The sequence below is a fragment of the Melanerpes formicivorus genome, unplaced genomic scaffold (genome assembly GCF_026170545.1).
Source record: "Melanerpes formicivorus ecotype bairdi unplaced genomic scaffold, bMelFor1.0.p_v2 SCAF_2192, whole genome shotgun sequence".
In the NCBI taxonomy this organism is placed as follows: Eukaryota; Metazoa; Chordata; class Aves; order Piciformes; family Picidae; genus Melanerpes; species Melanerpes formicivorus.
In genome coordinates this window covers 1-26091 of record NW_027144543.1, presented here as the reverse complement: position 1 = coordinate 26091, position 26091 = coordinate 1, and the positions used below count along the sequence as shown (strand labels likewise).

The 26091-nt window shown below is 62.2% G+C and overlaps 2 protein-coding genes across 2 annotated transcripts; one reads left to right on the top strand and one right to left on the bottom strand.

Moving 5' to 3' along the window:
* The first annotated feature begins 810 nt into the window (after positions 1-810).
* LOC137461440 (apoptotic chromatin condensation inducer in the nucleus-like) lies at positions 811-19407 on the top strand. The gene is given in 14 exon segments (XM_068171176.1): positions 811-1881; positions 2128-2180; positions 7455-7536; positions 11841-11886; positions 12301-12455; positions 13054-13239; positions 13340-13499; positions 13608-13729; positions 14235-14342; positions 16925-17032; positions 18004-18108; positions 18110-18314; positions 18394-18494; positions 18929-19407. Coding segments are annotated over 14 exon segments (2550 nt in total). The 5' UTR covers positions 811-1176; the 3' UTR covers positions 19343-19407.
* Positions 19408-19654: 247 nt separating this feature from the next.
* Positions 19655-26086, bottom strand: LOC137461439 (E3 ubiquitin-protein ligase RNF31-like; the record flags this gene model as incomplete). The annotated part of the gene is made up of 10 exons (XM_068171175.1): positions 19655-19917; positions 20636-20728; positions 21022-21076; positions 21706-21819; positions 22852-22970; positions 23125-23239; positions 23662-23751; positions 24360-24458; positions 24975-25148; positions 25949-26086. Coding segments are annotated over 10 exons (1260 nt in total), but the record flags the coding sequence as incomplete, so codon positions are not given.
* Positions 26087-26091: the final 5 nt, after the last annotated feature.

The window sequence follows — 26091 nt, the reverse complement described above, 5'->3', positions numbered from 1 at the left end:
AGAAAGGGGAGATTTGAGGAGGAAAGGGGAAGTTTGGGTCAAAAAGGGGAGATTTGAGGAGGAAAAGGGAAATTTGGGTCAGAAAGGGGAAATTTGGGGTGAAAAAGGGGAAGTTTGGGTCCAAAAGGGGAAATTTCAGGGGGAAAAGGGAAGATTTGGGTCAAAAAGGGGGAAATTTGGGTCAGAAAGGGGAGATTTGAGGGGGAAAAGGGCAAATTTGGGTCAAAAAGGGGATGTTTAGGTCAAAAAAGGGAGATTTGAGGGGGAAAGGGGAGATTTGGGTCAGAAAAGGGGAAATTTGGGTCAGAAAGGGCAAATTTGGGGGGGAAAGGGGAGATTTGGGTCAGAAGGCACAAATGTGAGGGGAAAAAGGGCAAATTTGGGGGGGAAAAGAGCAAATTTGAGTCAGAAAGGGGAATTTTGGGGTCGAAAAGGGGAAGTTTGGGTCAGAAAGGAGAGATTTGGGTCAAAAAGGGGTAGATTTGAGGGGGAAGAGGGCAAAATGGGGTCAGAAAGGGGAAATTTGGGTCAGAAGGGGCAAATTTGAAGGTTGAAAAGGGAAATTTGGGGTGAAAAGGGGGAAAAAGGTCAAATTTGAGGGGAAAAAGGGGAAATTTGGGTCAAAAGGGGGAAAATTTGGCTCAGAAAAGGGAAATTTGGGGTCAAAAAGGGCGAATTTGGGTCAGAGAGGGAGGGAAGGGAAGCTTTGGGGGGGGGAATAGAGCTGGTTTGGGCAACAAGGGGGAGCTTGGAGTGAAAGAGGGAAGATTTGGGTAAAAAAGGGGGGGAAAGGAGAAATTTGGGGTGAAAAAGGGCAAATTTGGGGTGAAAAAGGGCAGACTTGGGTCCAAAAGGGCAGATTTGGGGTAAGAGAGGGGAATTTGGGGTGAAAAGGGGGAAGTTTGGGTCAGGAGGTTTCCACTTCCCCTCTCTGTGTCCTCTTCCCAGGCTCGGGGAGGCTCCAGGCCCCGCCCCGAGGGGGAGGCCGCGATTGGCCGGAGCCGGAGGGGCGGGGCCAGGCCAGCGCTGAAGGCGGGGCCGGAGGAGGAGGAGGAGGAAGAGGAGGAGGAGGAAGAAGAGGAGGAGGAGGAGGAGGAAGAAGAGGAGGAGGAGGAAGAGGAGGAGCCCCAGCAGCAACAGCAGCAGGCCACGCCCAGGCGGGAAGCCCCGCCCGCCATGGAAGCCCCACCCACCCAGGCAGCCCCGCCCCAAGAGGAAGCCCCTCCCACCACGGGGGCGGAAGAAGCAGCCGCCGCCCTGCCCACGCCCCAGGCCACGCCCCCCCAGGGAGAAGCCCCTCCCCCCCAGCAGCCCCCGGCCAATCAGGAGGAGCCGGCGGTAAAGGCGGAGCCGGCCCAGGCCCCGCCCCCTTCCCCCTCCCCTCCCCCCCTGACCGAAGGGGCGGAGCCGCCCCAGCCGCGCCCCTGCGAGGAGGAGCCAATCCCACCCCTGCTCACTAAGGAGGCTCCGCCCACGTTGGCCGCAGAGGGTGGCGAGGGGGCGGGGCCTGAGCCCTCCTTGGACGACGCCGGCACCCGCGGGGCGGAGCCCGAGCCGCCATTGGCTGAGATCAGCACCCAGGGGGCGGAGCCTGAGCGCCCCCCGGCCGACGACGGCAAGGCTCAGGGGGCGGAGCCCGAGCCCCCGCTGGCCAATGAGAGCAAGGCCCAGGGGGCAGAGGAGCCTGAGCCCCCCCAGGCCGAGGCAGCTGCCCGGGGGGCGGAGCCGGAGCCCCCCGCGGGGCGGGGCCGGCGCCGGGGCTGCGTCCAATCGGCTTCCTCATCCTCCTCCTCCTCTGCCTCCTCCTCCCCGGCCACGCCCTCCCGGCCCAGCTCCGCCTCCCCTCCCCCATCGCCCAATCGCAGCCCAGGAGGCCAACAGGTGAGGCCCGAGGGGGCTATGGGATGGGGGGGGGCTGGGGTCTGGCTTGGGGGCCCTCCCCCCATCGCCCTTTGAAGGCTCCCGGTGGGCCCCACCCGGCGTTGCCCTTTGAAGAGCTGCTGAGGAGTTCCAGCCTGGCTCCCAGGCCCTTCCCCATTGCTCTCTGGCTCCCTCTAGGCGGCCGCGCAGGGGAACTGCAGCAGCCCCAAAGCCTCTCCCCGGCCCTTAACTGCTCTCTCCCCACAGGGTGGCGCAGGAGAGCCTTCAGCTGCTGCCTGCGGACAGAGCCCTGGGACATGGTGAGGGACACTAGGGGGGCAGATGTGTGGGGCTGGGGGGCGTGTGGGGGGGTCTGCTATAGGTTCTATGGGGCTGGGGGTCTCCCCTACGCTGCTATGGGGCTGGGGGAGGTCCCTATGGGGCTGGGGTCTCCCATAGGCTCGTATGGGGCTGGGGTCTCCCATGGGCTCCTATGGGGCTGGGGGTCTCCCATAGGCTGCTGTGGGGTTGGGGGTCTCCTATAGACTCCTATGGGGCTGGGGAGGTCCCTATGGGGCTGGGGTCTCCTATATGCTGCTATGGGGCTAAGGGTCTCCTATGGGGCTGGGGGAGGTCTCTATGGAGCTGGGGGTGTCCTGTACATCTCTATGGGGCTAGGGGTCTCCCATAGGTCCCTATGGGGCTGGGGTCTCCTATTGGGCTGGGGTCTCCCATAGGCTGCTGTGGGCTTGGGGGTCTCTTACAGGCTGCTATTGGGCTGGGGGCCTCATATAGGCTGCTATGGGGCTGGGGGTCTCTTACAGGCTGCTATGGGGCTGGGGGTCTCTTATGGGCTGCTATGGGGCTGGGGGTCTCTTATGGGCTGCTATGGGGCTGGGGGTCTCTTATGGGCTGCTATGGGGCTGGGGGGTCTGTTATAGGCTGCTATGGGTCTGGGGGTCCCCCATAGGCTCCTATGGGGCTGGGGTCTCCCATAGGGTCCTATGGGGCTGGTGGAGGTCCCTATGGGGCTGGGGTTGTCTTATAGACCTCTATGGGGCTGGGGTCTCCTATAGGTTGCTATGAGGCTGGGGGTCTGTTATAGGCTGCTGTGGGGTTGGGGATCTCCTATAGACTCCTATGGGGCTGGGGGAGGTCTCTGTGGGGCTGGGGGTCTCCCATAGGTCCCTATGGGGCTTGGGGTCTCCTATATGCTGCTATGGGGCTGAGTGTCTTGTATGGGGCTGGGGGAGGTCTCTATGGTGCTGGGGTCTCCCATAGGCTGCTATGGGGCTGGGGGAGGTCCCTATGCGACTGGGGGTCTCCCATAGGCTGCTATGGGGCTGGGGTCTCCCATAGGCTGCTGTGGGCTTGGGGATCTCCTGTAGACCCCTATGGTGCTGGGGTCTCCCATAGGTCCCTGTGGGGCTGGGGTCTTTCATAGGTCCCTATGGGGCTGGGGTCTCCCATAGGTCCCTATAGGGCTGGGGACTCCTATGGGCTCCTATGGAGCTGGGGAGGTACCTATGGGGCTAGGGGTCTCCCATAGGCTCCTATGGGGCTCTGGTTCCCCATAGGCTCCTACGGAGCTGTGGTCCCCCATAGGCTCCTAATGGGCTGGGGTCCCCCATAGGCTCCTATGGAGCTGTGGTCCCCCATAGGCTCCTAATGGGCTGGGGTCCCCCATAGGCTCCTATGGAGCTGTGGTCCCCCATAGGCTCCTAATGGGCTGGGGTCCCCCATAGCATCCTATGGAGCTGTGGTTCCCCATAGCCTCCTATGGAGCTGGGGTTCCCCATAGGCTGTTATGGAGCTGTGGTTCCCCATAGCCTCCTATGGAGCTGTGGTCCCCCATAGGCTCCTATGGAGCTCTGGTTCCCCATAGGCTCCTATGGAGCTCTGGTTCCCCATAGGCTCCTAATGGGCTGGGATCCCCCATAGGCTCCTAATGGGCTGGGATCCCCCATAGGCTCCTTATGGGCTGGGATCCCCCATAGGCTCCTATGGGGCTGGGGTCCCCCATAGGCTCCTATGGAGCTGGGGTCCCCCATAGGCTCCTATGGAGCTGTGGTTCCCCATAGGCTCCTATGGAGCTGTGGTTTCCCATAGGCTCCTATGGGGCTCTGGTCCCCCATAGGCTCCTATGGAGCTCTGGTCCCCCATAGGCTCCTATGGAGCTGGGGTCCCCCATAGGCTCCTATGGAGCTCTGGTTCCCCATAGGCTCCTATGGAGCTCTGGTTCCCCATAGGCTCCTAATGGGCTGGGATCCCCCATAGGCTCCTAATGGGCTGGGATCCCCCATAGGCTCCTATGGGGCTGGGGTCCCCCATAGGCTCCTATGGAGCTGGGGTCCCCCATAGGCTCCTATGGAGCTGTGGTTCCCCATAGGCTCCTATGGAGCTGTGGTTTCCCATAGGCTCCTATGGGGCTCTGGTCCCCCATAGGCTCCTATGGAGCTCTGGTCCCCCATAGGCTCCTATGGAGCTGGGGTCTCCTTTAGACTCCTATGGAGCTGGGGTCTCCCATAGGTCCCTATGGGGCTGGGGTCTCCCATAGGCTCCTATGGAGCTCTGGTTCCCCATAGGCTCCTAAGGAGCTGTGGTCCTCCATAGGCTCCTAATGGGCTGGGATCCCCCATAGGCTCCTATGGAGCTGTGGTTCCCCATAGGCTCCTAATGGGCTGGGGTCCCCCATAGGCTCCTATGGAGCTGTGGTCCCCCATAAGCTCCTATGGAGCTCGGGTCCCCCATAGGCTCCTATGGAGCTGTGGTCCCCCATAGGCTCCTAATGGGCTGGGGTCCCCCATAGCATCCTATGGAGCTGTGGTCCCCCATAGGCTCCTATGGAGCTGGGGTTCCCCATAGGCTCCTATGGAGCTGGGGTTCCCCATAGGCTCCTATGGAGCTGGGGTCCCCCATAGGCTGCTATGGAGCTGAGGTCCCCCATAGGCTCCTATGGAGCTCGGGGTCCCCCATAGGCTCCTATGGAGCTCTGGTCCGCCATAGGCTCCTATGGAGCTGGGGTCCCCCATAGGCTCCTATGGAGCTGGGGTCCCCCATAGGCTCCTATGGAGCTGGGGTCCCCCATAGGCTGCTATGGAGCTGGGGTCTCCCATAGGCTCCTATGGAGCTGGGATCTCCCATACGTCCCTATGGGGCTGTGGGAGCTCTCCCATTGGCCGCCCTGGGGCTGGGGGGGGAGGTCCCTACGGGGCTCTGGAGCTCTCCCATTGGCTTGCCCTGGGGCTTGGGGGAGGTCCCTGCCAGGCAGCTGTGCGGCCGCGGGAGGTCCCTTTAAGGCCTCCGTAGCGCGCGGAGGGGGGGGGGTGGGTGGGTGTATGGAGGCGTGGCCGCCTCGGGCCGCCCTGCCCTGCCATTGGCTGCCGCTCCCCCCCCCCTCCCCGGGCTCCCCTAGCGCCGCGCCCGTCCCCCGCCTCTTCCGGCGCGGGGGCTGCTGGGTAAGCGGCAAGATGGCGCCGGGGCCCGCCCGCGGCTCCGGCACAATGGAGGGGGGGGGCGGCGGCTGCCCCACGGCTCCGGCCCCATAGGTTCGGCCCCGCGTGCGCACGGCCCCCTCGGTCCCGGCCCCGCAGGCCCTGCCCCGTCGAGCCGCGACCCAGAGAGGCCTTCCCCATGGAGCCCTGCTCCATAGAGCCCCTGCCCCATAGAGCCGCGACCCAGAGAGGCCTTCCCCGGGGCCCCCTGCCCCATACCGCCCTGCCCCATAGAGCCCTGCCCCAGAGCTCCTGGCCCCATAGAGCCCTGACCCTGAGCCCCCTGCCCCATAGAGCTGGGACCCATAGAGCTCCTGCCCCATAGAGTTGGGACCCATAGAGCCCTGCCCCATAGAGCCCCTGCCCTATAGACCTGGGACCCATAGAGCCTCTGCCCCATAGAGCCGGGACCTATAGAGCCCTGTCCCATAGCTCCTTGCCCCAATAGAGCCCTGCCCTATAGAGCCCTGCCCCATAGAGATCCTCTCTGGACCTCTCTGCCCCATAGAACTCTTGCCCTATAGAGATCCTTGCCCCATAGAGCCCTTCCTTGGAGCCCCTTGCCCTATAGAGCCCTGATCCTGAATCTCCTGCCCCATAGAGTTGGGAGCCCTGCCCCATTGCTCCTTGCCCCATAGAGCTGGGACCCATAGCTCCCTGCCCCATAGACCCTTTGCCCTATAGAGCCTTGACCCATAGAACCCTTCCTCAGACCCCCTGTCCCATAGAGCCCCTGCCCCATAGCTCTTTGCCCCATAGAGCCTTGACCCATAGAGCCCTGACCCACAGAGGCCTTCCCCATAGAGCCCTGCCCCTGAGCCTCCTGCCCCATAGAGATCCTCTCTGGAGTTCTCTGCCCCATAGAAGTCCTGCCCTATAGAGATCCTTGCCCCATAGAGCCCTTCCTTGGAGCCCCTTGCCCCATAGAGCCTCTGACCCTTAGAGCCCTGCCCCATAGAGCCTCTGCCCCATAGCTCCTTGCCCTATAGAGCCCTGCCCCTGAGCACCCCTGCCCCATAGACTTCTTGCCCCATAGAGCCCCTGCCCTATAGAGTTGGGACCCATAGAGCCCCTGCCCCATAGAGCCCTTCCTCAGAGCCCCCTGTCCCATAGAGCTTCTGCCCCATAGTTCCTTGCCTCATAGAGCCCTGACCCTGAGCCTCCTGCCCCATAGAGCCTTGACCCATAGAGATCCTTTCTGGAGCCCTCTGCCCCATAGCTCCCTGCCCCATAGACCCCTTGCCCCGTAGAGCCCCTGCCCCATAGAGCCAGGACCTATAGAGCCCTTCCTTGGAGTCCCCTGCCCTATAGAGTTGGGACCAATAGAGTCCTGCCCTATAGAGCCCCTGCCCCATAGAGATCCTCTCTGGAGCTCTCTGCCCCATAGAACTCTTGCCCCATAGAGCCGGGACCCATAGAGCTCCTGCCCCATAGAGTTGGGACCCATAGAGCCCTGCCCCATTGAGCCTCTGACCCATAGAGCTGGGACCCATAGCTCCTTGCCCCATAGACCCTTTGCCCCATAGAGCCCTGCCCCATAGCTCTTGGGTCTATAGAGCCCCTCCTCCATAGAATTGGGACCCATAGAGCCCTGCCCCATAGAGCCTCTGCTTCATAGCTCCTTGCCCTATAGAGCCCTGACCCTGAGCCCCCTGCCCCATAGAGCTGGGACCCATAGCTGCTTGCCCCATAGACCCCTTGCCCCATAGACCCCCTGCCCTATAGAGTTGGGACCTATAGAGCCTCTGCCCCATAGAGCCTCTGCCCCATAGCTCCTTGCCCTATAGAGCCCTGACCCTGAGCACCCTGCCCCATAGAGCCCCTGCCCCATAGAGCCGGGATCCATAGAGCTCCTGCCCGATAGAGATCTTCTCTGGAGCCCTCTGCCCCATAGAGCCCTGCCCCATAGATCCTGCCTCTTGGGAGGGCTCTGTGGGGCTGGGGTTGGGATCTGTGGGGCCAGGGAGGAATCTGTGGGTCTGGGGTTGGGATCTATGGGTCTGAGGTTGGGATCTGTGGGGCTGGGATTGGGCTCTGTGGGGCTGGGAGGGATCTATGGGGCAGGACCTATGGGGCAGCCCCACTGAGCCTGCCCCACAGCTCGGAGCCAGCCGTGCCCATGGAGCAGGGACCTGCCCCTGCCGTGGGGCCAGCCCCGGCCCAGCGCCCCCCGGACCCACAGGTACCACTTGGGGGGCAGAGGGGGGTGGGGGTGGGGCTGCCCCATAAGTGTGGGGAAGCTTGGGGGGAGGGGGGAGGGGGGGAAGGAAGGGGGGGAGGGAGGGTGGGACCCCTAAGCTCTGCCCCATGGCCCCTGGGAGCTACTTGTGGGGCAGGCTGGGCCCTATAGCTCCACTTATGGGGCAGGCCCCAGCCCCATAGCTCCACTTATGGGGCAGGCTGGGCCCTGTGGAGTTACTTGTGGGGCAGCTGGGCCCCACAGATTCACTTAGGGGGCAGGCTGGGTTGTGTAGCTCCATCTATGGGGCAGCCCCAGCCCCATAGAGTCACTTGTGGGGCAGGCTGGGCCCTATAGCTTCAGCTATGGGGCAGCCCCAGCCTCATAGCTCCACTTATGGGGCAGGATGGGCCCCACAGGTTCACTTATGGGGCAGGCTGGGCTCTATAGAGTTACTTATGGGGCAGGCTGGGCCCCATAGCTCCACTTACGGGGCAGGCCCAGCCTCGTAGCCCCACTTGTGGGGCAGGCTGGGCCCCATAGAGCTACTTATGGGGCAGCCCCAGCCCCATAGCTCCACTTATGGGGCGGGCTGGGCCCCATAGAGGTACTTATGGGGCACCCCCCGGCCCCATAGCTCCACTTATGGGGCAGCCCTGACCCCTTCCCCCCCCTCCCTTCCCCCTTCCCCCCCTTCCCTGCTCCCCCAGCCCCACACTTGTGGGGCAGCCCCACGGCCCCAGACCCCCCAAACGTCTCTCTTTTGGGCACCCAGCGCCTGTGGCCCCACGGAGCCTCTCCCGGACCCCCAACTTGGGGGGCAGCCTCCAACCCGCCAGGAACCTTTGGGAACTCCCCCAACTTAGGGGGCAGGAAGCTGCTTCCCCCCCCAAGCACCAACCCCCCCCCAGGCTCTCACTTATGGGGCAGAGAAAGCCTTGAGACCCCCAAGCTGCTACTTGTGGGGCAGAGAAGAGCTCCAGCACTGCTGGGGCCCCCAACTTGTGGGGCAGAAGAGACTCTTGGGACCCCCAAGCTGCTACTTGTGGGGCAGAGAGGAGCCCTGGGACCCCTAAGCTGCTACCTATGGGGCAGAGAAGAGCTCTGGGACCCCCAGCTTGTGGGGCAGAGGAAGCTTTGAGACCCCTAAGCTTCTACTTATGGGGCAGAGAAGAGCTGCAGCACTGCTGGGACCCACAACTGGTGGGGCAGAGGAAGCCTTGAGACCCCCAAGTGCTCACTTAGGGGGCAGGAAGGACTGTTGGGACCCCTAAGCTGCTACTTATGGGGCAGAGAGGAGCCCTGCGACCCCTAAGCTGTTACTTATGGGGCAGAAAAAACCCTAAAGGATCTCTGGGACCCATAACTTATGGGGCAGAGGAAGCCTTGACACCTGCAAATTGTTACTTATGGGGCAGAGAAGAGCGCTGGGACCCCCAAGCTGCTACTTGAGGGGCAGAGAAGAGCTCCAGCACTGCTGGGACCCACAACTTGTGGGGCAGAGGAAGCCTTGAGACCCCTAAGCTGCTGCTTATGGGGCAGAGAAGACCTGAAGGACCTCTGTGACCCACAACTTATGGGGCAGAGGGATCCTTGAGACCCCCAAGTGCTCACTTATGGGGCAGAGAAGAGCCCTGGGACCCCCAAGCTGCTACTTGTGGGGCAGAGAGGAGCCCTGCGACCCCTAAGCTGTTACTTATGGGGCAGAAAAAACCTAAAGGACATCTGGGACCCACAACTTATGGGGCAGAGGAAGCCTTGACACGTGCAAATTGTTACTTATGGGGCAGAGAAGAGCCCTGGGACCCCCAAGCTGCTACTTATGGGGCAGAGAAGAGCTGCAGCACTGCTGGGACCCACAACTGGTGGGGCAGAGGAAGCCTTGAGACCCCTAAGCTGCTACTTATGGGGCAGAGAAGACCTGAAGGACCTCTGGGACCCACAACTTATGGGGCAGAGGAAGCTTTGAGACCCCCAAGTGCTCACTTATGGGGCAGAGAAGAGCCCTGGGTCCCCCCCAAGTTGCTACTTATGGGGCAGAGAAGACCTAAAGGACCTTTAGGACCCACAGCTTATGGGGCAGAAAAGACTGTTGGGACCCCTAAGTTGCTACTTATGGGGCAGAGAAAGCTATCAAGGACCTCTGGGACCCACAACTTATGGGGCAGAGGAAGCTCTGAGACCCCTAAGCTACTACTTATGGGGCAGAGAAGAGCCCTGGGACCCCTCAGTTGTTACTTATGGGGTAGAGAAACCTATCAAGGACCTTTGGGACCCACAACTTATGGGGCAGAGGAAGTCTTGAGACCCCCAAGTGCTCACTTATGGGGCAGAGAAGAGCCCTGAGACCCCTAAGCTGCTACTTATGGGGCAGAGGATCGCTCCAGCGCTGCTGGGACCCATAAATTGTGGGGCAGAAGAGACTCTTGGGACCCCTAAGCTGTTACTTGTGGGGCAGAGAGGGGCCCTGTGACCCCTAAGCTGTTACTTATGGGGCAAAGAAGAGCTCTGGGACCCCCAAATGTGGGGCAGAGGAAGCTTTGAGATCCCTAAACTGCTGCTTATGGGGCAGAGAAGAGCCCTGGGACCCCCAAGCTGCTACTTATGGGGCAGACAAGATCTCCAGCACTGCTGGGACCCACAACTTGTGGGGCAGAGGAATCCTTGAGATCCCTAAGCTGCTACTTATGGGGCAGAGAGGAAGCCTTGAGACCCCTAAGCTGCTACTTATGGGGCAGAGAAGACCTGAAGGACCTCTGGGACCCACAACTTATGGGGCAGAGGAAGCCTTGAGATCCCTAAGCTGCTACTTATGGGGCAGGGAAGAGCTGCAGCACTGCTGGGACCCAAAACTGGTGGGGCAGAAGAGACTCTTGGGACCCCTAAGCTGTTACTTATGGGGCAGAGAAGAGCCCTGGGTCACCCAACTTGTGGGGCAGAGAAAGCCCTGAGACCCCTAAGCTGCTACTTATGGGTCAGAGAAGACCTAAATACCTCTGGGACCCACAACATATGGGGCAGAGGAAGCTCTGAGACCCCCAAGCTGCTACTTATGGGGCAGAAAGGACTGTTGAGATCTCCAAGTTGTTACTTATGGGGCAGAGAAGAGCCCTGAGACCCCTAAGCTGCTACTTATGGGGCAGAGAAGAGCTCCAGCACTGCTGGGACCTACAACTTGTGGGGCAGAGGAAGCCTTGAGACCCCCAAGTGCTCACTTAGGGGGCAGGGGATGCCCTTAAAGCCACTCAGGACCTACAACTTGTGGGGCAGAAGAGACTCTGGGGACCCCTAAGCTGTTACTTGTGGGGCAGAGAAGAGCCCTGGGACCCCTCCAAGTTGCTACTTATGGGGCAGAAAAGACTGAAGCACCGATTGTGGGGCAGCCCCACGGACCTCTGACCCCCTCCACCCACCCCCAAGCCTACTTATGGGGCAGCCCCACCGGATCCCAGCCCCACAGCTCCACTTGTGGGGCAGCCCCACGGACCCTTCCTGAGCCACCTCAGCAGCACCTAAAGGACTTCTGGGGACACACCCCCCCCCCCCAAGCCGCTTAGGGGGCAGCCCCACGGACGCCTGGGCCCCACAGCTCTACTTGTGGGGCAGCCCCACGGACCTCTGACCCTGTTCCACCCTAACCCCATCCTCCTTGAGCCTACTTATGGGGCCCAGCCCCACAGCTGCTCCCAGTCCCACCCCCCCCCACACCAGCTCTACTTATGGGGCAGCCCCCACGGACACCTGGGCCCCACAGCCTCACTTGTGGGGCAGAAGCTTCACCCCAGGCCCACGGTGGAGGTGACCCAGCAGCTTTTGGGGACCCCTTCCCCCCCTCTGCCCCCCCCCAACCCCCTCTGCCCCCTACTTGTGGGGCAGCCCCCCTCCAGCCCCATATCCCCCCCTCCCAACCCCCACACTTGTGGGGCAGCCCCATAGATTCTCAGCCCCCCTTCCCTCCCCCCCCCCCCTTCCCAGCCCTCAGGGCCACTTGTGGGGCTCCCTTCCCCCCCCTCCCTCCCTTCCACCCCATGGCACTTATGGGGCAGCCCCACAGCTCCCCCCCTCCCCCCAACTCCCACCGTGCCCTCCACTTGTGGGGCAGCCCCACAGCCCCCCTGTTCCCCCCCCCTCCCCCCCCTCTCTTTGGACGAGGGGGGAGGGGAGGGAGGTGGGCGTGGCACGCCCCTTGCCCCACCCCCTTCCCCCCCCCCCGGCGCCCCGCCCGGCCGCGCTGACGTCCGGCCCCGCCCCCCCCGCCCCATTGGTGGGGGTGCCTCTTGGCCCCGCCCCCTCGTCTCTTCCCCCAGAGCCCCGCCCAGCCCAAGGCCTTCAAGAGGAAAATCGCCGTGCTCTGTGAGTGGGCGTGGCCTTGGGGGGAGGGGAGGGGGGAGTGGGGCGGGGCCGGGAAGAGAGGGGGGCGGGGCCAAAGGAGGGTAGAAGGGAAGATGCTGGGGGGGTGGGGGGGGGGTGGGGGTTAGGTGAGGAGGGGCGGGGCTTAGGCAGGGAGGGAGACACAGAGGGGTGGGGAGGGGTCTGGGGGCGTGGCTTAGGCAGGAAGGGGGTTGGGGGCGTGGCCTGGGCGAGCAATCGGCACCAGGAAAGACTGGGAGCAGGGGGAGGGCGTGGCCTAGCGGAGGGGGCGTGGTCCAATGGCTGGTGGAGGAAGAGGAAAGTTCTGATTGGTCGAGACGGTGAGTGGGAGTGGCTAACGCTTTGGCCCCGCCCCCTGTTGTTTCTCCCCTCTCCTGCCCCCCCCCCCCCCCCCAGCAGCAGCCAAGGGGGCGTCGCCGGGCGCCGGGGAGGCGGAGGCGGGGCCGGTGACGTCATCGCTGACGTCATCCACGGGGGGGCGCAAGCGGCGCTGGGGCTCCAGCACCGCCCCCAAGAGGCCTTCGATCAGCATCACCACCGAGAGCCTGCGGGTGAGGAGCCACGCCCCCTGTCCCTCCCCTCTCTGCAGGCCACGCCCACTGCCTGGCTCTGCCCTCCCCTAGCACATGGCACTCACTTTTGGTCTGAAACACGCCCACTTCCGGTTCGAAACCCACTCACTTCCGGTGTTGAACGTACTCACTTCCGGTCTGGGGCAGCACCACTTCCGGTGGTCCACTCCCCGGGCTGGATTGCACTCACTTCCTGTTTGATATTCACCCACTTCCGGTTTGAAATTGCACTCACTTCCGGTTCTGAATGTACTCACTTCCGGCCAGGGATGGCCCCACTTCCGGTGTCACTCTTCCCGCCCTGTTTGCACTCACTTCCGGTGCAAAACACGCCCACTTCTGGTTTAGGATGTACTCACTTCCTGGTTCCATTCCACTCACTTCCGGTTTATACCTCACTCACTTCCGGTGCAGCTCAAGGGCCACTTCTACTCCACCTTTGTCTACAGAGTGAGGGCTGGGAGGGCTCTGCAGGCTCCTGGGAGGGGTTGGGAGCCTCACTTCCTGTTCTGGCCCCGCCCACATCCCACCATGACCACGCCCCCCCCCGCCCTCCCTCCAATCTCTTTCCCGCCAGAGCCTGATCCCGGAAATGAAGTCCTCAGGGGGCGGGGCCGAGGCGGTGGTGGAGCTGCACCCCGAGGAAGGGCCAATGGGGGAGGAGGAGGACGACGAGGAGCAGCCAATGGGCGGCGAGGGGCGGGGCCCGGGCGCGGCAGGCTCCGCCCACCCCCCCTTAAAGATCTGCAGGACGGTGACGCAGGTGGGGGACACCGCCCAGGCTCCGCCCCGACCCCCGCCCGGTCTCTTCCCCACCCGGTCCCCCACCCAGTGCCCCCCTTGCCGGTTTCCCCGCCCACCAGGTGGTCCCAGCGGAGGATGGGCAGCAGCCAGAAGGGGCGGGGCCGCAGGGGGAGGAGCCCAAGGCTGGGCCACGCCCCCTGACGCAGGCCCCGCCTTCTGCCCCGCCTGCCAGCGACGGAGCTCCACCCATTGGCCCTGCCCTGCCTGAGGGGAAGAGAGGTACTATGGGGGACGGGACAGGGGTGGGGGCTGGAAGCCATATTGGGAGGGGCTGGGCGGGGTCCACCTCGGCCTGTGCTGGTCCATACTCGTCTTGTACTGGTGCAGGGGACCCCCCCCGGCCCCGCCCGGGCCCCTTCCCCCTCCCCGTGGACGATCCTGTCCGGGCCGGGACACGCCCATCCCCGCCCCGCGCTCCTCCCTCCCCCATCGTCCACATCTGCAACCTGGTGAGCGACTGGGAGGGGATTGGGTGGGGCTGGGAGGGGCTGGGGGAGTCCAAGAGGGAAGTGGGGGGGGCTGGGAGGGGATTGGGTGGGGCTGGGAGGGGACTGGGAGGGGATTGTGTGGCACTGGGTGGGACTGGGGAAGAGCCTGGGAGAGGCTTTGGGGCTCCTGCAGTTCCCTTCGTGGCCACCGGAGGGAGGCAGAGAGCAATGGGGAAGGGAATAGGGAAGAGCTTAGGGAGAGGCTTTGGGGCTGCTGCTGCAGTTCCCCTGCGCGGCCGCCTAGAGGGAGCCAGAGAGCAACGGGGAAGGGCCTGGGAGCCAGGCTGGGACTCCTCAGCAGCTCTTCAAAGGGCAACGCCGGGTGGGGCCCACCGGGAGCCTTCAAAGGGCGATGGGGGAGGCGCAGCTGGGAGCCCCGCTGGGAGGGGGCTGGGAGGGTCTGAGGGGTTCTGGGGGAGTCTGGGAGGGGTCTGGGGGGGTCCAAACCGGTCCCCACGGGTTGCAGGTGAGGCCTTTCACGCTGGGGCAGCTGAAGGAGCTGCTGGGGCGCTCGGGGAGGCTGCGGGAAGGAGGCTTCTGGATCGACCGCATCAAGTCGCACTGCTTCGTGACGGTGAGAGGGGCAGGGGGGGTGGGGAGGGGGCTCTGGGGCTGCTATGGGTCCCTGTGGGTCCCTATGAGTCCTATGGGTCCCTATGGCTGCTATGGGTCCATATGGGTTCCTATGGACTACAGTGGATCCCTATGGTTGCTATGGACTCCTATGGCTGCTATGGGTCCCTATGGCCCCTATGGCTCTCTATGGGTCCCTATGGCTCCTGTGGGGTCCTATGGGCCCTTGTGACTGCTATGGGCTCCTATGGGTCTCTATGGCTCCTATGGTTCCCTATGAGTCCTATGGGTCTTTCTGGATGCTCTGGGTCCCTATGGCTGCTGTTGGTCCCTATGGGTTCCTATGGCTCCTATGGACTCCAGTGGGTCCCTATGGTTCCTATGGACCCCTATGGCTGCTATGGGTCTCTGGCTCCTTTGTGTTCCTATGAGTCCTATGGGTCCTTGTGGCTCCTATGGGTCCCTATGGCTGCTATGGGTCTCTAGGGTTCGCTATGACTGCTATGGGCTCCTATGGGTCCTATAGGTCTGCCTGGGTTACTATGGGTTCCTATGGGTCCATATGGCTCCTGTGGGCCCGTGTGGTTCCTATGAGTCCCTATGGGTCTTATAGGTCTCTGTAGGTCTCTATGGGTCCCTATGAGTCTCTATGGCACCAATGGGCTCCTATGGGTCCTTGTGGCTGCTCTGGGTCCCTATGGCTGCTATGGGTCACTGTGGGCCCCTGTGGTTCCCTATGGGTTCCTATGGCTCCTGTGGACTCCAATGGGTATCTATGACTCCTATGGGTCCCTTGTGGTTCCCTATGGCTCCTATGGGTCTCTGTAGCTTCTGTGGTTTCCTATGAGTCCTATAGGTGTTTGTGGATGCTATGGGTCCATATGGGTCCCTATGGGTTCCTATGGCTGCTATGGACTCCAATGGGTCCCTATGGTTCCTATGGACCCCTATGGCTGCTATGGGTTCCTATGGCTGCTATAGCTTCTTATGGGCTCCTATGGCTTCTATGGGTTCCTATGGGCTCCTATGAGTCCTTGTGGTTCCCTATGGCTCTTATGGGTCTCTATGGCTGCTATGGCTCCCTGTGGCTGCTATGGGTCCCTATGGGTCCTTGTGGCTCCTATGGGTCCTTGTGGTTCCCTATGGCTCTTATGGGTCTCTATGGTTGCTATGGCTCCCTGTGGTTGCTATGGGTCCCTATGGGTCCTTGTGGCTCCTATGGGTCCTTGTGGTTCCCTATGGCTCTTATGGGTCTCTATGACTGCTATGGGTCTCTGTGGTTGCTATGGGTCCCTATGGGTCCTTGTGGTTCCCTGTGGCTCCTATGGGTTTCTATGGGTCCCTATAGCTTCTGTGGGCCCTTGTGGTTCCTATGGGTTCCTATGGCTCCTATAGGTCTCTATGGGTCCCTATGGTTCCTATAGGTCCCTATGGCTTCTATGGGACCTTATGGCTTCTAGGGGTCCCTATGGGTTCCTATGAGTCTCTATGGCACCAATGGGCTCCTATGGGTCCTTGTGGCTGCTATGGGCCACTGTGGGCCCCTGTGGTTGCCTATGGCTCCTATGGGTCTATGTGACTCCTACAGGTCTCTATGGGTGCCTATAGTTCCCATGGATCTCTATGGGTCCTATGAGTACTTATGGGTCGTACAAGTTCCTATGGGCTCCTATGGTTCCTATGGGTCCTTGTAGTTCCCAATGGCTCCTATGGGTCCCTATGGGCTCCTATGGGTCTCTATGGCTCCTATGGTCCCTGTGGGTCCTTGTGGTTCCCAATGGCTCCTATGGGTCCCTATGGGCTCCTATGGGTCTCTATGGGTCCTTGTGGTTCCCAATGGCTCCTATGGGTCCCTATGGGCTCCTATGGGTCTCTATGGGTTCTATGGTCCCTGTGGGTCCTTGTGGTTCCCAATGGCTCCTATGGGTCCCTATGGGCTCCTATGGGTCTCTATGGGTCCTTGTGGTTCCCAATGGCTCCTATGGGTCCCTATGGGCTCCTATGGGTCTCTATGGCTCCTATGGTCCCTGTGGGTCCTTGTGGTTCCCAATGGCTCCTATGGGTCCCTATGGGCTCCTATGGGTCTCTATGGCTCCTATGGTTCCTATGGGTCCTTGTGGTTCCTAATGGCTCCTATGGGCTCCTATGGGTTCCTATGGGTCCCTATGGGTCCTTGTGGTTTCCAATGGCTCCTATGGGTCCCTATGGCTCCTGTGGGTCCTTGTAGTTCCCAATGGCTCCTATGGGTCCCTATGGGCTCCTATGGGTCCTTGTGGTTCCCAGTGGCTCCTATGGGTCCCTATGGGCTCCTATGGGTCTCTATGGGCTCCTATGGTTCCTATGGGTCCCTAGGGGCTCCTATGGGTCCCTATGGGCTCCTATGGGTCTCTATGGGCTCCTATGGGTCTCTATGGGTCCTTGTGGTTCCCAATGGCTCCTATGGGTCCCTATGGGCTCCTATGGGTCTCTGGGTCCTTGTGGTTCCCAATAGCTCCTATGGGTCCCTAAGGCTCTCTATAGGGTCCCAACCCCCCCTTTATTTCTCTCTCTCTCTATCCCCTCCCCTTCCCTCTCCCCCCTCAGTACATGTCAGTGGAGGAGGCAGTGGCCACTCGCAACGCTCTGCATGGGGTCAAGTGGCCTCAGTCCAACCCCAAGGTGCTGGCAGCTGACTTCGCCCAGCAGGAGGAGGTCAGGCACTGGGGGGGGGGGGACTGGGAGGCAACTGGGAGAGACTGGGAGGGGATTGGGAGGGGTTTGGGGCAGAGAGCTCCTATGGGTCCCTATGAGTCTCTATGAGTCCCTATGGGTACCTATGGCTCCTATGGGCCCTATGGGTCCCTATGGGTCTTTATGAGTTTCTATAGGCCCCGATGGGTCCTTATGAATCCCTATGGGCTCCTTTGGGTCTCTATAGCTCCTATGGGTCTCTATGGCCCTTATGGGTCTCTATGGGTCCCTATGAGTGTCTATGGATTTCTATGGCTCTTATGGGTCCCTATGGCTCTTATGGGTCCGTATGGATTCATATGGGTCCCTATGAGTGTCTATGGATTCCTATGGCTCTTTTGGGTCCCTATGGCTCTTATGGGTCTGTATGGATCCCTATGGGTTCCTATGAGTGTCTATGGGTCCCTATGGCTCTTATGAGCCCCTATGGTTCCTATGGGTCCCTATAGGTCCCTATGGCTTCTATGGGTCCCTATGGGCTCCTATGGGTCCCTATGAGTGTCTATGGATTCCTATGGCTCTTATGGGTCCCTATGGCTCTTATGGGCCCCTATGGCTCCTATGAGTCCTTATAGGTCCCTATGGGTTCTATGGGTCCCTATGGCTCTTGTGAGTCTCTATGGGTCCTATGGGTCCCTATGGGCTCCTATGGGTCCCTATGAGTGTCTATGGATTCCTACGGCTCTTATGGGTCCCTATGGCTCTTATGGGCCCCTATGGGTCCTATGAGTCCTTATAGGTCCCTATGGGTTCTATGGGTCCCTATGGCTCCTGTGAGTCTCTATGGGTCCTATGGGTCCCTATGGCTCCTGGGAGTTCCTATAGGTCCCTATGGGTCCCTATGGCAAGGGGAGCCCCACACTTGGAGGGAGGGCCTTGGGGGCGGGGCTGGGTGCTGATTGGTCCTTAACTGCTCTCCTCCTGCTCTGCAGCTGGACTTCCACCGAGGCCAGGGAGGCCCCAGGGCCGAGTCGGGGGAGGAGCCCGGGCAGGGCGCGGCTGGGGGGGGCGTGGCCCTGGGCGGAGCGCGACGAGAGGCGGGGCCGGGCAGGGGGCCAGTGGGAGCGGGAGAAGGGTCCCAGCCCCGCCCCCGGCCCCGCCCCCCACCGTGGCTCCGGCCCCGCCCCCGGCCCCACCCCTGCCTCCCACCCCTCCTCGGCCAACCGCGAGCCCAGGCCTCGGCATCGGCCGATGGAGAAGGAGAGAGGGAGGGGCTCCAGGGAGGCCAGGCCAGAGAGGAGAGGTAGGGAGGGGGAGTGGGAGGGGAGTGGGGGAGGGGTCTTGGCAGTGGGGGCGGTGCCTGAGGAGTTGTTGGCCAATAGAGAAGCCTCCCGAGGAGCCTCCTGCCAAGCTATTGGACGACCTCTTCCGGAAGACCAAGGCCGCGCCCTGCATCTATTGGCTGCCCCTGACCGACTCCCAGGTGGGTCCAGCCCCCTCCCCCAAGCCCCCTCCCCACTCCCTCTGGCTCCTCCCATTCCCTCCCAGCCCCCTCCCAGTGCGGCTCCCAGCTGGGGCCTCCCCCATCGCCCTTTGAAGGCTCCCGGTGGGCCCCACCCGGCGTTGCCCTTTGAAGAGCTGCTGAGGAGTCCCAGCCTGGCTCCCAGGCCCTTCCCCATTGCTCTCTGGCTCCCTCTAGGCGGCCGCGCAGGGGGAACTGCAGCAGCAGCCCCAAAGCCTCTCCCCAGGCTCTTCCCTATTCCCTTCCCCATTGCTCTCTGCCTCCCTTCGGTGGCCACGAACGGAACTGCAGGAGCCCCAAACCCCCTCCCCAGTGCCCCCCAGTCCCTCCCACTCCCCTCCTAGCCCCCCCCAGTCTCCCCCACTGACCCCCAATCCCCTCCCCCCACCCCATAGTTCACCCAGAAGCAGGCCGAGCGAGCCGCCCGGGCCCGGGAGAGGGAGCGGCGCCGGAAGGAGCAGGAGGAGGAGGAGCTCCGAGGCCGCCCCAGCCGCGGCTCCGCCCCCCGCGACCGCCCCCCCCGCCAAAGGGTCGGGGCGCGAGCGGGGCTCCGCCCCCCCACCCCCCCCCGACCTCCTCTTCCTCCTCGGCCTCGGCTTCCCAGCCGGCCCCGCTCCCTCCCTCCCTCTCTTCCTCCTCCTCCTCCTCCAATCAGCGGCGGGGAGGGGGAGGGGGAGGGGACAAGAGGCGGAGCCGCAGCCGCAGCCCCCCCGTCAGGGACAGGGGGGGGAGGCGCTGAGCCCCCTTTGCCCCTCCCTCCCCCTCCCCTTGCTCCTTCTCCCTCTCTCCACCCCTCCCTCCTTCTCTGACTCCTCCCCCTCTTCTCTGCCCTCCCCCCAGAAAACAACCAATAAAAAGCCACCTGGAGTTTGTAGCTCCTCCCCCTCCCCCCCTTCCCTTTTGGAGTGTGCCATATAGGGGGTGGGGAGGCAGTTAGGGGGTCTAGGAGAGGGTAGATTGGTGGCTTGGGGGGCTGGGGGGTACTCGGGGGGTGCAGTTGGGGAGCCCTGGAGGGCGATTGGGGGGTCCCTGTGGGGCACAGGGGAGGGCAGTTGGGGTCCCTAGGGGGAGCAGATCAGAGGCAGCTTGGCGTTTCCTGCCGTTTTTATTGAGCCACGTGACTAGCGAGGGGCGGGCCCTGGGGCGGGGCGGAGTCGGGGGCGTGGCCGAACGGGGGCGTGGCGCTGGAGCTCCTCCCTCAGCCGCTCCTCGTAGGCTCTCTGGCTCTCGCCGGGGCCGCGCTGAGCCCTCCCGGCCGGCAGGTGGCGCTCGGCCGCCGCCCGCAGCTCGGCCGCGGAGTAGAGCGGGACGGGGTCCAGGCCCCGCTCGTTCAGCAGCGCCACCAAATACTCCTTGTAGTGACCCCTGGCGGCCGCGAAAGGAACTGCGGCTTGAGGCCAGTCACTGACCCCTGTCTCCCAGCCCCTCCCCAGTCCTTCCCAAGCTCCTCCCACTCCCTCCCAGCCCCTCCCAGTCCCTCTCCCAGGCTCCTCCCACTCCCTCTGGCCCCTGCCATTCATCCCAGACTCGTCCCAGCTGAGGCCTCCCGGAGCCATAGGAACCCATAGGGACTCAGAGGGCCCCATAGGAGCCACAGGGACGCATAGAGACTCATAGGGACCCATAGAAGCCCATAGGAGCCATAGAGACTCATAGGAACCAATAGGGACCGATAGGGACTCATAGGGACCCGTCCTATCCCCATTGCTCTCTGGCTCCCTCTAGGCGGCCGCGCAGGGGAACTGCAGCAGCAGCCCCAAAGCCTCTCCTTAGGCTCTTTCCTATTCCCTTCCCCATTGCTCTCTGCCTCCCTCCGGTGGCTGCGCAGCGGAACTGCAGCCAGTTGATTCCTTCTTAGTCCCTCCCAGTTCCCCCCAATGCCTCTCAGTTCCCCTTTTGGCTCCCTCTGGTGGCCACGCAGGGAACTGCAGCAGCCCCCAAAGCCTCTCCCAGTGCCTCCTAGTCCCCCCCAATCCCCTCCCAGTCTCCCCCAGTCCCCCCTAGTGGCTCCCAGTCCCCTCCCAGCCCTTCCCAGTGGCTCCCAGTCCCCCCCAGTCCCCTCCCAGTCCCCCCCCACTCCCCTCCCCTCCCCCCAGTCTCACCGCACACTCCGGCCATCCCGGGCTCGGTCTCCCTCCCGCAGGCCTCATCCTTCAGCCCTGCCCCTGCCTCCTTCTGCTCCAGCACAGGGCAGCCTGCCCCCACCCCCCCCCCGCAAGCACGCACCAATCAGGGCCAGGAGGGGCTGCTAAGCCCCGCCCACTTCCCCCCTTCCAGTCTCTCCCACTCCCCATCCCCTCCCATTCCCTCCTAGTCACTCCCGCTCCCTCCCGAGCCCCACCCCCTCCCCTCCAGCCCCCCTCCCCGTCCCCTCCAGGCCCCGCCCCTCCCCTCCAGGCCCCGCCCCTCCCCTCCAGGCCCCGCCCCTCCCCTCCAGGCCCCGCCCCTCCCGGCCCCGCCATTCCCCTCCCGGCCCCGCCCCCTTTACCTCCGTCTGCAGGGATCCCTGCTGGGGGCTCAGTCTCGAAGGGGACTCCGGCGTCCTGCGACCCATAGCGACCCATAGTGACCCATAGAGGCCCATAGGGACCCATAGCTGCCCCATAGGGAGCCATAGGGACCCATAGCTGCCCCATAGGGACCTATACAGCCCCATGGCTGCCCCCATAGGGGCCCATAGTGACCCACAGAGACCCATAGAGCCCCAAAAGGAAGCATAAATGCCCCATAGAGTCCTATAGGGACCCATAGCTGCCCCATAGGAACCCATAGAGACCCATAGGGCCCCATAGCTGACCCATATAGACCCACAGATACCCCATAGGGTGCCACAGTGACCCCATAGAGCTCCATAGTGACCCATAGCTGCCATACAGAGCCCCATAGGCACTCATAGCTGCCCCACAGGGACCCATAGTTGCCCCATAGAGTCCCATAGGGACCCTTAGAGCCCCCTAGCTGCCCCATAATGACCCACAGATGCCCCATACGGACTCATAGATACCCCATAGAACCCCATAGGGACCCACAGCTGCCCCAGAGAGCCCCATAGTGACCCATAGTTGCCCCATAGGGACTCACAGCTGCCCCACAGAGCCTCATAGTGACCCATAGCTGCCCCATAGGGACCCAATGAACCCCATAGGGACCCATAGCTGCCCCCCCGCCTCACCCTGAGCAGGGCCTGCAGCCGGGGCGGCTCCCAGTCGCGGAGGTAGAAGAGGCAGTCCCTGGGGTGGTGACTGTGCAGCGCCCCCCAGAGGGGGCAGCCAGGCTCCGGGCAGCGCTGTGGGGAGAGCCAGGGCTGCCCCACCCGCGCCCCATAGCTGCCCCATAGGGACCCATAGAGCCCCATAGCAACCCATAGAGCCCCATAGCGACCCATAGGTGCCCCACAGTGACCCATATTTGCCCCATAGGAACGCATAGTGACCCATAGTGACCCATAGCTGCCCCATAGAGACCCATAGCAACCCATAGGTGCCCCATAGTGACCCTTAATTGCCCCATAGGAAGGCATAGTGACCCATTGTTGCCCCATAGTGACCCATAGCTGCCCCAAAAAGCCACATAGTAATCCCTGGCTGCCCCATAGTGACCCATAGCTGCCCCATAGAGACCCACAGCAACCCATAAAGCCCCCATAGCTGCCCCACAGAGCCCCATAGCAACCCAATAGAGCCCCATAGTGACCCATGGCTGCCCCATAGAGCCCCATAGTGACCCATAGGTACCCGATAGAGCCCCATAGCGACCCATAGCAGCCCCATAGAGCCCCATGATGACTGATAGTTGCCCCATAATGACCCATAGGGCCCCATAGTGAGCCATAGCTGCCCCATAGCGCCCTATAATGACCCATAGCAACCCATAGCTTCCCCATAGTGACCCATAGGTGCCCCATAGAAGACCCGTAGCAGCCCCATAGCTTCCCTATAGTGACCCATAGAGCCCTATAGCAACCCATAGCTGCCCCATAGAGCCCTTATAGCAGCCCACAGGTGCCCTGAAGAGCCCCATAGTGACCTATAGCTCCCCCATGGAACCCCATAGCTGCCCCACAGAGCCCCATAGCAACCCAATAGAGCCCTATAGTGACTTATAGCTTCCCCATAGTGACCCATGGCTGCCCCATAAAGATCCATAGGGACCCATAGCTGCACCATAGAGCCCCATAGCGACCCATAACAGCCCCATAGAGCCCCATGATGACTGATAGCTGCCCATAGTGACCCATAGAGCCCCACAGCAACCTATAGCTGCCCCATAGAGCCCCATAGCAACCCATAGCTGCCCCATAGGTGCCCCCCAGACTCACCCCCCGGGGGTGGAAGGGCTGCAGGCAGCAGCAGCAGAACTGATGCTGGCACTGGGAGCACTGCAGGTGCAGGCAGCCCCCCCGGGCCAGGGCGAAGCGCAGGCCGCAGAGGGGGCAGGCTGGGGGGGGGAGGGGAGGGTCAGGACCCCCAAGTGTGGGGCTGGGACCCATAGGAGCCCATAGGGACCCACAGGAGCCATAGGGACCCATAGGAGCCCATAGGACCCATAGGGACCCCTGGCTGCCCCCCAGCTGCCCCCCAGCGCTCCCCACCGATGCTGTGCTCCCTGAGGAAGGCCTCCAGCCCCACAGCTTCCACTTGGGGGTCGCAGGCCCCCAGCCAGGCCCCGAACTCGGCGCAGGAGAGGGAGGAGTGGTGTGGGTCCCACTGTGAGGAGAGGGGGAGAGGGGGGTCACTGCCCCATAGCTGGCCCCCAGAGCCCTGCCCAGCCCCATAGAGCCCAACCCCAACCCACAGAACCCAACCCCAGCCCCATAGATCCCAATCCCAGCCCCACAGATCCCAAACCCAGCCCCATAGATTCCCTCCCCAGCCCCATAGAGAGCAACCCCAGTCCCATAGATGCCCTCCCCAGCCCCATAGATTCCCTCCCCAGCCCCAGAGCCCAATCCCAGCCCCATAGAGCCCTACCCAGCCCCACAGATCCCAACCCCAGCCCCACAGATCCCAACCCCAGCCCCACAGATCCCAACCCCAGCCTTATTGATTCCCTCCCCAGCCCCATAGATACCAACTCCAGCCCCACAGATTCCCTCCCCAGCCCCACAGAGCCCTCCCCTGCCCCACACCTGGCGCTGGCAGCGGGGGCAGAAGCTTTGGTGGCACTGAGGGCATTGGGCAGGGCCCTGCTCAGCCTCGAAGATGAAGCCAAAGGAGCACTTGGGGGGCAGAGGAGATGGGGGTCAGCCCCACAGAGACCAAGCCCAGCGCCACAGAGCCCAGCCCCAGACCTATAGAGCCCAGCCCTGCCCCACAGATGGTCAGAGTGGCCAAAAGTGACCTAAAATGACTCAAAGTGACCCCAAAATGAGGTCAGAGTGACTCAAAGAGACCAAAATGGACCAGAAATGACCCAAAATGACCTAAAATGGACCCAAAATGACCCAAAATGAGCCAAAATGACCTAAAATGGACCCAAAATGAGCCAAAATGACCTAAAATGGACCCAAAATGGACTCAAAGTGACCCAAAATGGACTAAAAATGACCTAAAATGGACCCAAAATGAACCCAAAGGACCTAAAATGACCCAAAATGGACCCAAAGAGACCCAAAATGGACTCAAAATGACCTAAATTGGACCCAAAATGACCCAAAGTGACCTAAAAGTGGTCCAAAAGTGACCCAAAAAGGCCTCAAGATGGCTCCAAAATGCCTCTCAAATGGCTGCCAAGCAGGACCCAAAATGAGCCTAAAATGACCCCAAAATGACCTCAAAACGCCCCCAAATGCCCCAAAATCCCCTGAAATGGCCCCAAAGCTCCTACCTGGATGCACCAGACGAATTTGGGGTCTTTGAGGAGCTCCAATTCTGTCAATTTTTGGGTGAAGAGTTGGTAGGTGTCAGGGTCCAGGCACTGCCTCAGCTGGAAGAAATCAGACCCCCACACCCCAACCCCCAAAATGAGCCAAAACAGCCCCAAAACGACCTCAAAATCACCTCAGGGAGACCAAAGCCGACCCCAAAACGCTGAAAACCCGACCCAAAATGCCCCAAATTGGCCCCAAAATGGCCTCAGAGGGGCTCTGGGCTGGGCCCTCCCCCATCGCCCTTTGAAGGCTCCCGGTGGGCCCCACCTGGCGTTGCCCTTTGAAGAGCTGCTGAGGAGTCCCAGCCTGGCTCCCAGGCCCTTCCCCATTGCTCTCTGGCTCCCTCTAGGCGGCCGCGCAGGGGAACTGCAGCAGCAGCCCCAAAGCCTCTCCCAAGGCTTTTCCCTATTCCCTTCCCCATTGCTCTCTGCTTCCCTCCTGTGGCCACGCACCGGAACTGCAGCACCCCCAAAAGCCTCTCCCAATCCCCTCCCAGTCTCTCCCACTCCCTCCCCATCCCCTCCCAACCCCCCTCCAGGTCCCCTCCTGGTCTCCCTCTCCCCCCTCCCCACCTGCACATCCAGGGTGGAGAAGTAGCTGAGCCTCTGGGCCTCGTCGGCCATGTCTGGGCGGCCGCAGGAGGGGCAGCCCAGGGCCAGGACCCTCCTCTCCCTCACCCCCAGGGTGAAGTGGAGCTTGAAGCACTCGGGGCACAGCCAGCACTGGCAGCTGGTCAGGGAGAGGGCCTGCAGTGGGGAGGGGGAGGGAGGGTCAGAGGGGGGCAGCTTGGCTCAGATCGGGGCCTGGAAGCCACCTTGAGGCCTTTTGGCGCCACCTAGTGGCCACCAGGAGCCATTTAGAGGCCTTTTAAGGCCAACTTTGCTCAAGTTTGGCCATTTTTGGCCTTTTTTGCCTCATTTTTGCTCTCCCCCTACCTATTTTTTGTCCCTTCTGAACCTTTTCACCCCATTCTGAGCCCTCACACCCCAAAACCACCCCCAGACCCCACCCTGGACCCTTTTGACATTTGTGGCCACTCAGAACCAAACTTTGCTCCAATTTAACCCAAATTTGCCCAAACTTGGCCATTTTGGCATCATTTTTGCCTCATTTTCACACTTTTCCCCCCCTTTTTGCCCAATTCTGGCCTTTTTCACCCCATTCTAAGCCCTCACAACCCAAAAACCATCTCCAATCTCCACTCTGAGCCCTTTAAACCTCCAGCGCCAATTCTGCTCCAATTTGACCCAAATTTGGCCTTTTCTTGCCTCATTTTTACTTCATTTCCACTCTTTCCCCCTATTTTTGCTCAATTCTGCCCTTTTTCAGCCCATTCTGTGCCCTCAGAGCCCCAGCCCCACCCCCAGACCCCACCCTGGACCTTCGCAGCCAATTCCACTCTGATTCCACCCAAACTTGCCCAAACTTGGCCATTTTTGGCCCTTTTTGACCCTTTTCTCCCCCTTCCACACCCTACCCCCCTCCTCTCTTTGCCCAATCCTGGCCCTTTTCACCCCAATCCCAGCCCCCCCCCCACCCTCCTCACCTGGTGGCGGGGCAGGGCCAGGCCGCAGACCCTGCACTCGCAGCGCAGGAGGCGCAGCAGCAGGGGGCGCTCCGGGCACCTCCCCACCGCCTCCAGCAGCTCCTGCAGGGGGCGGGCCCCGGGCTGGGTCTGGCCCAATCCCA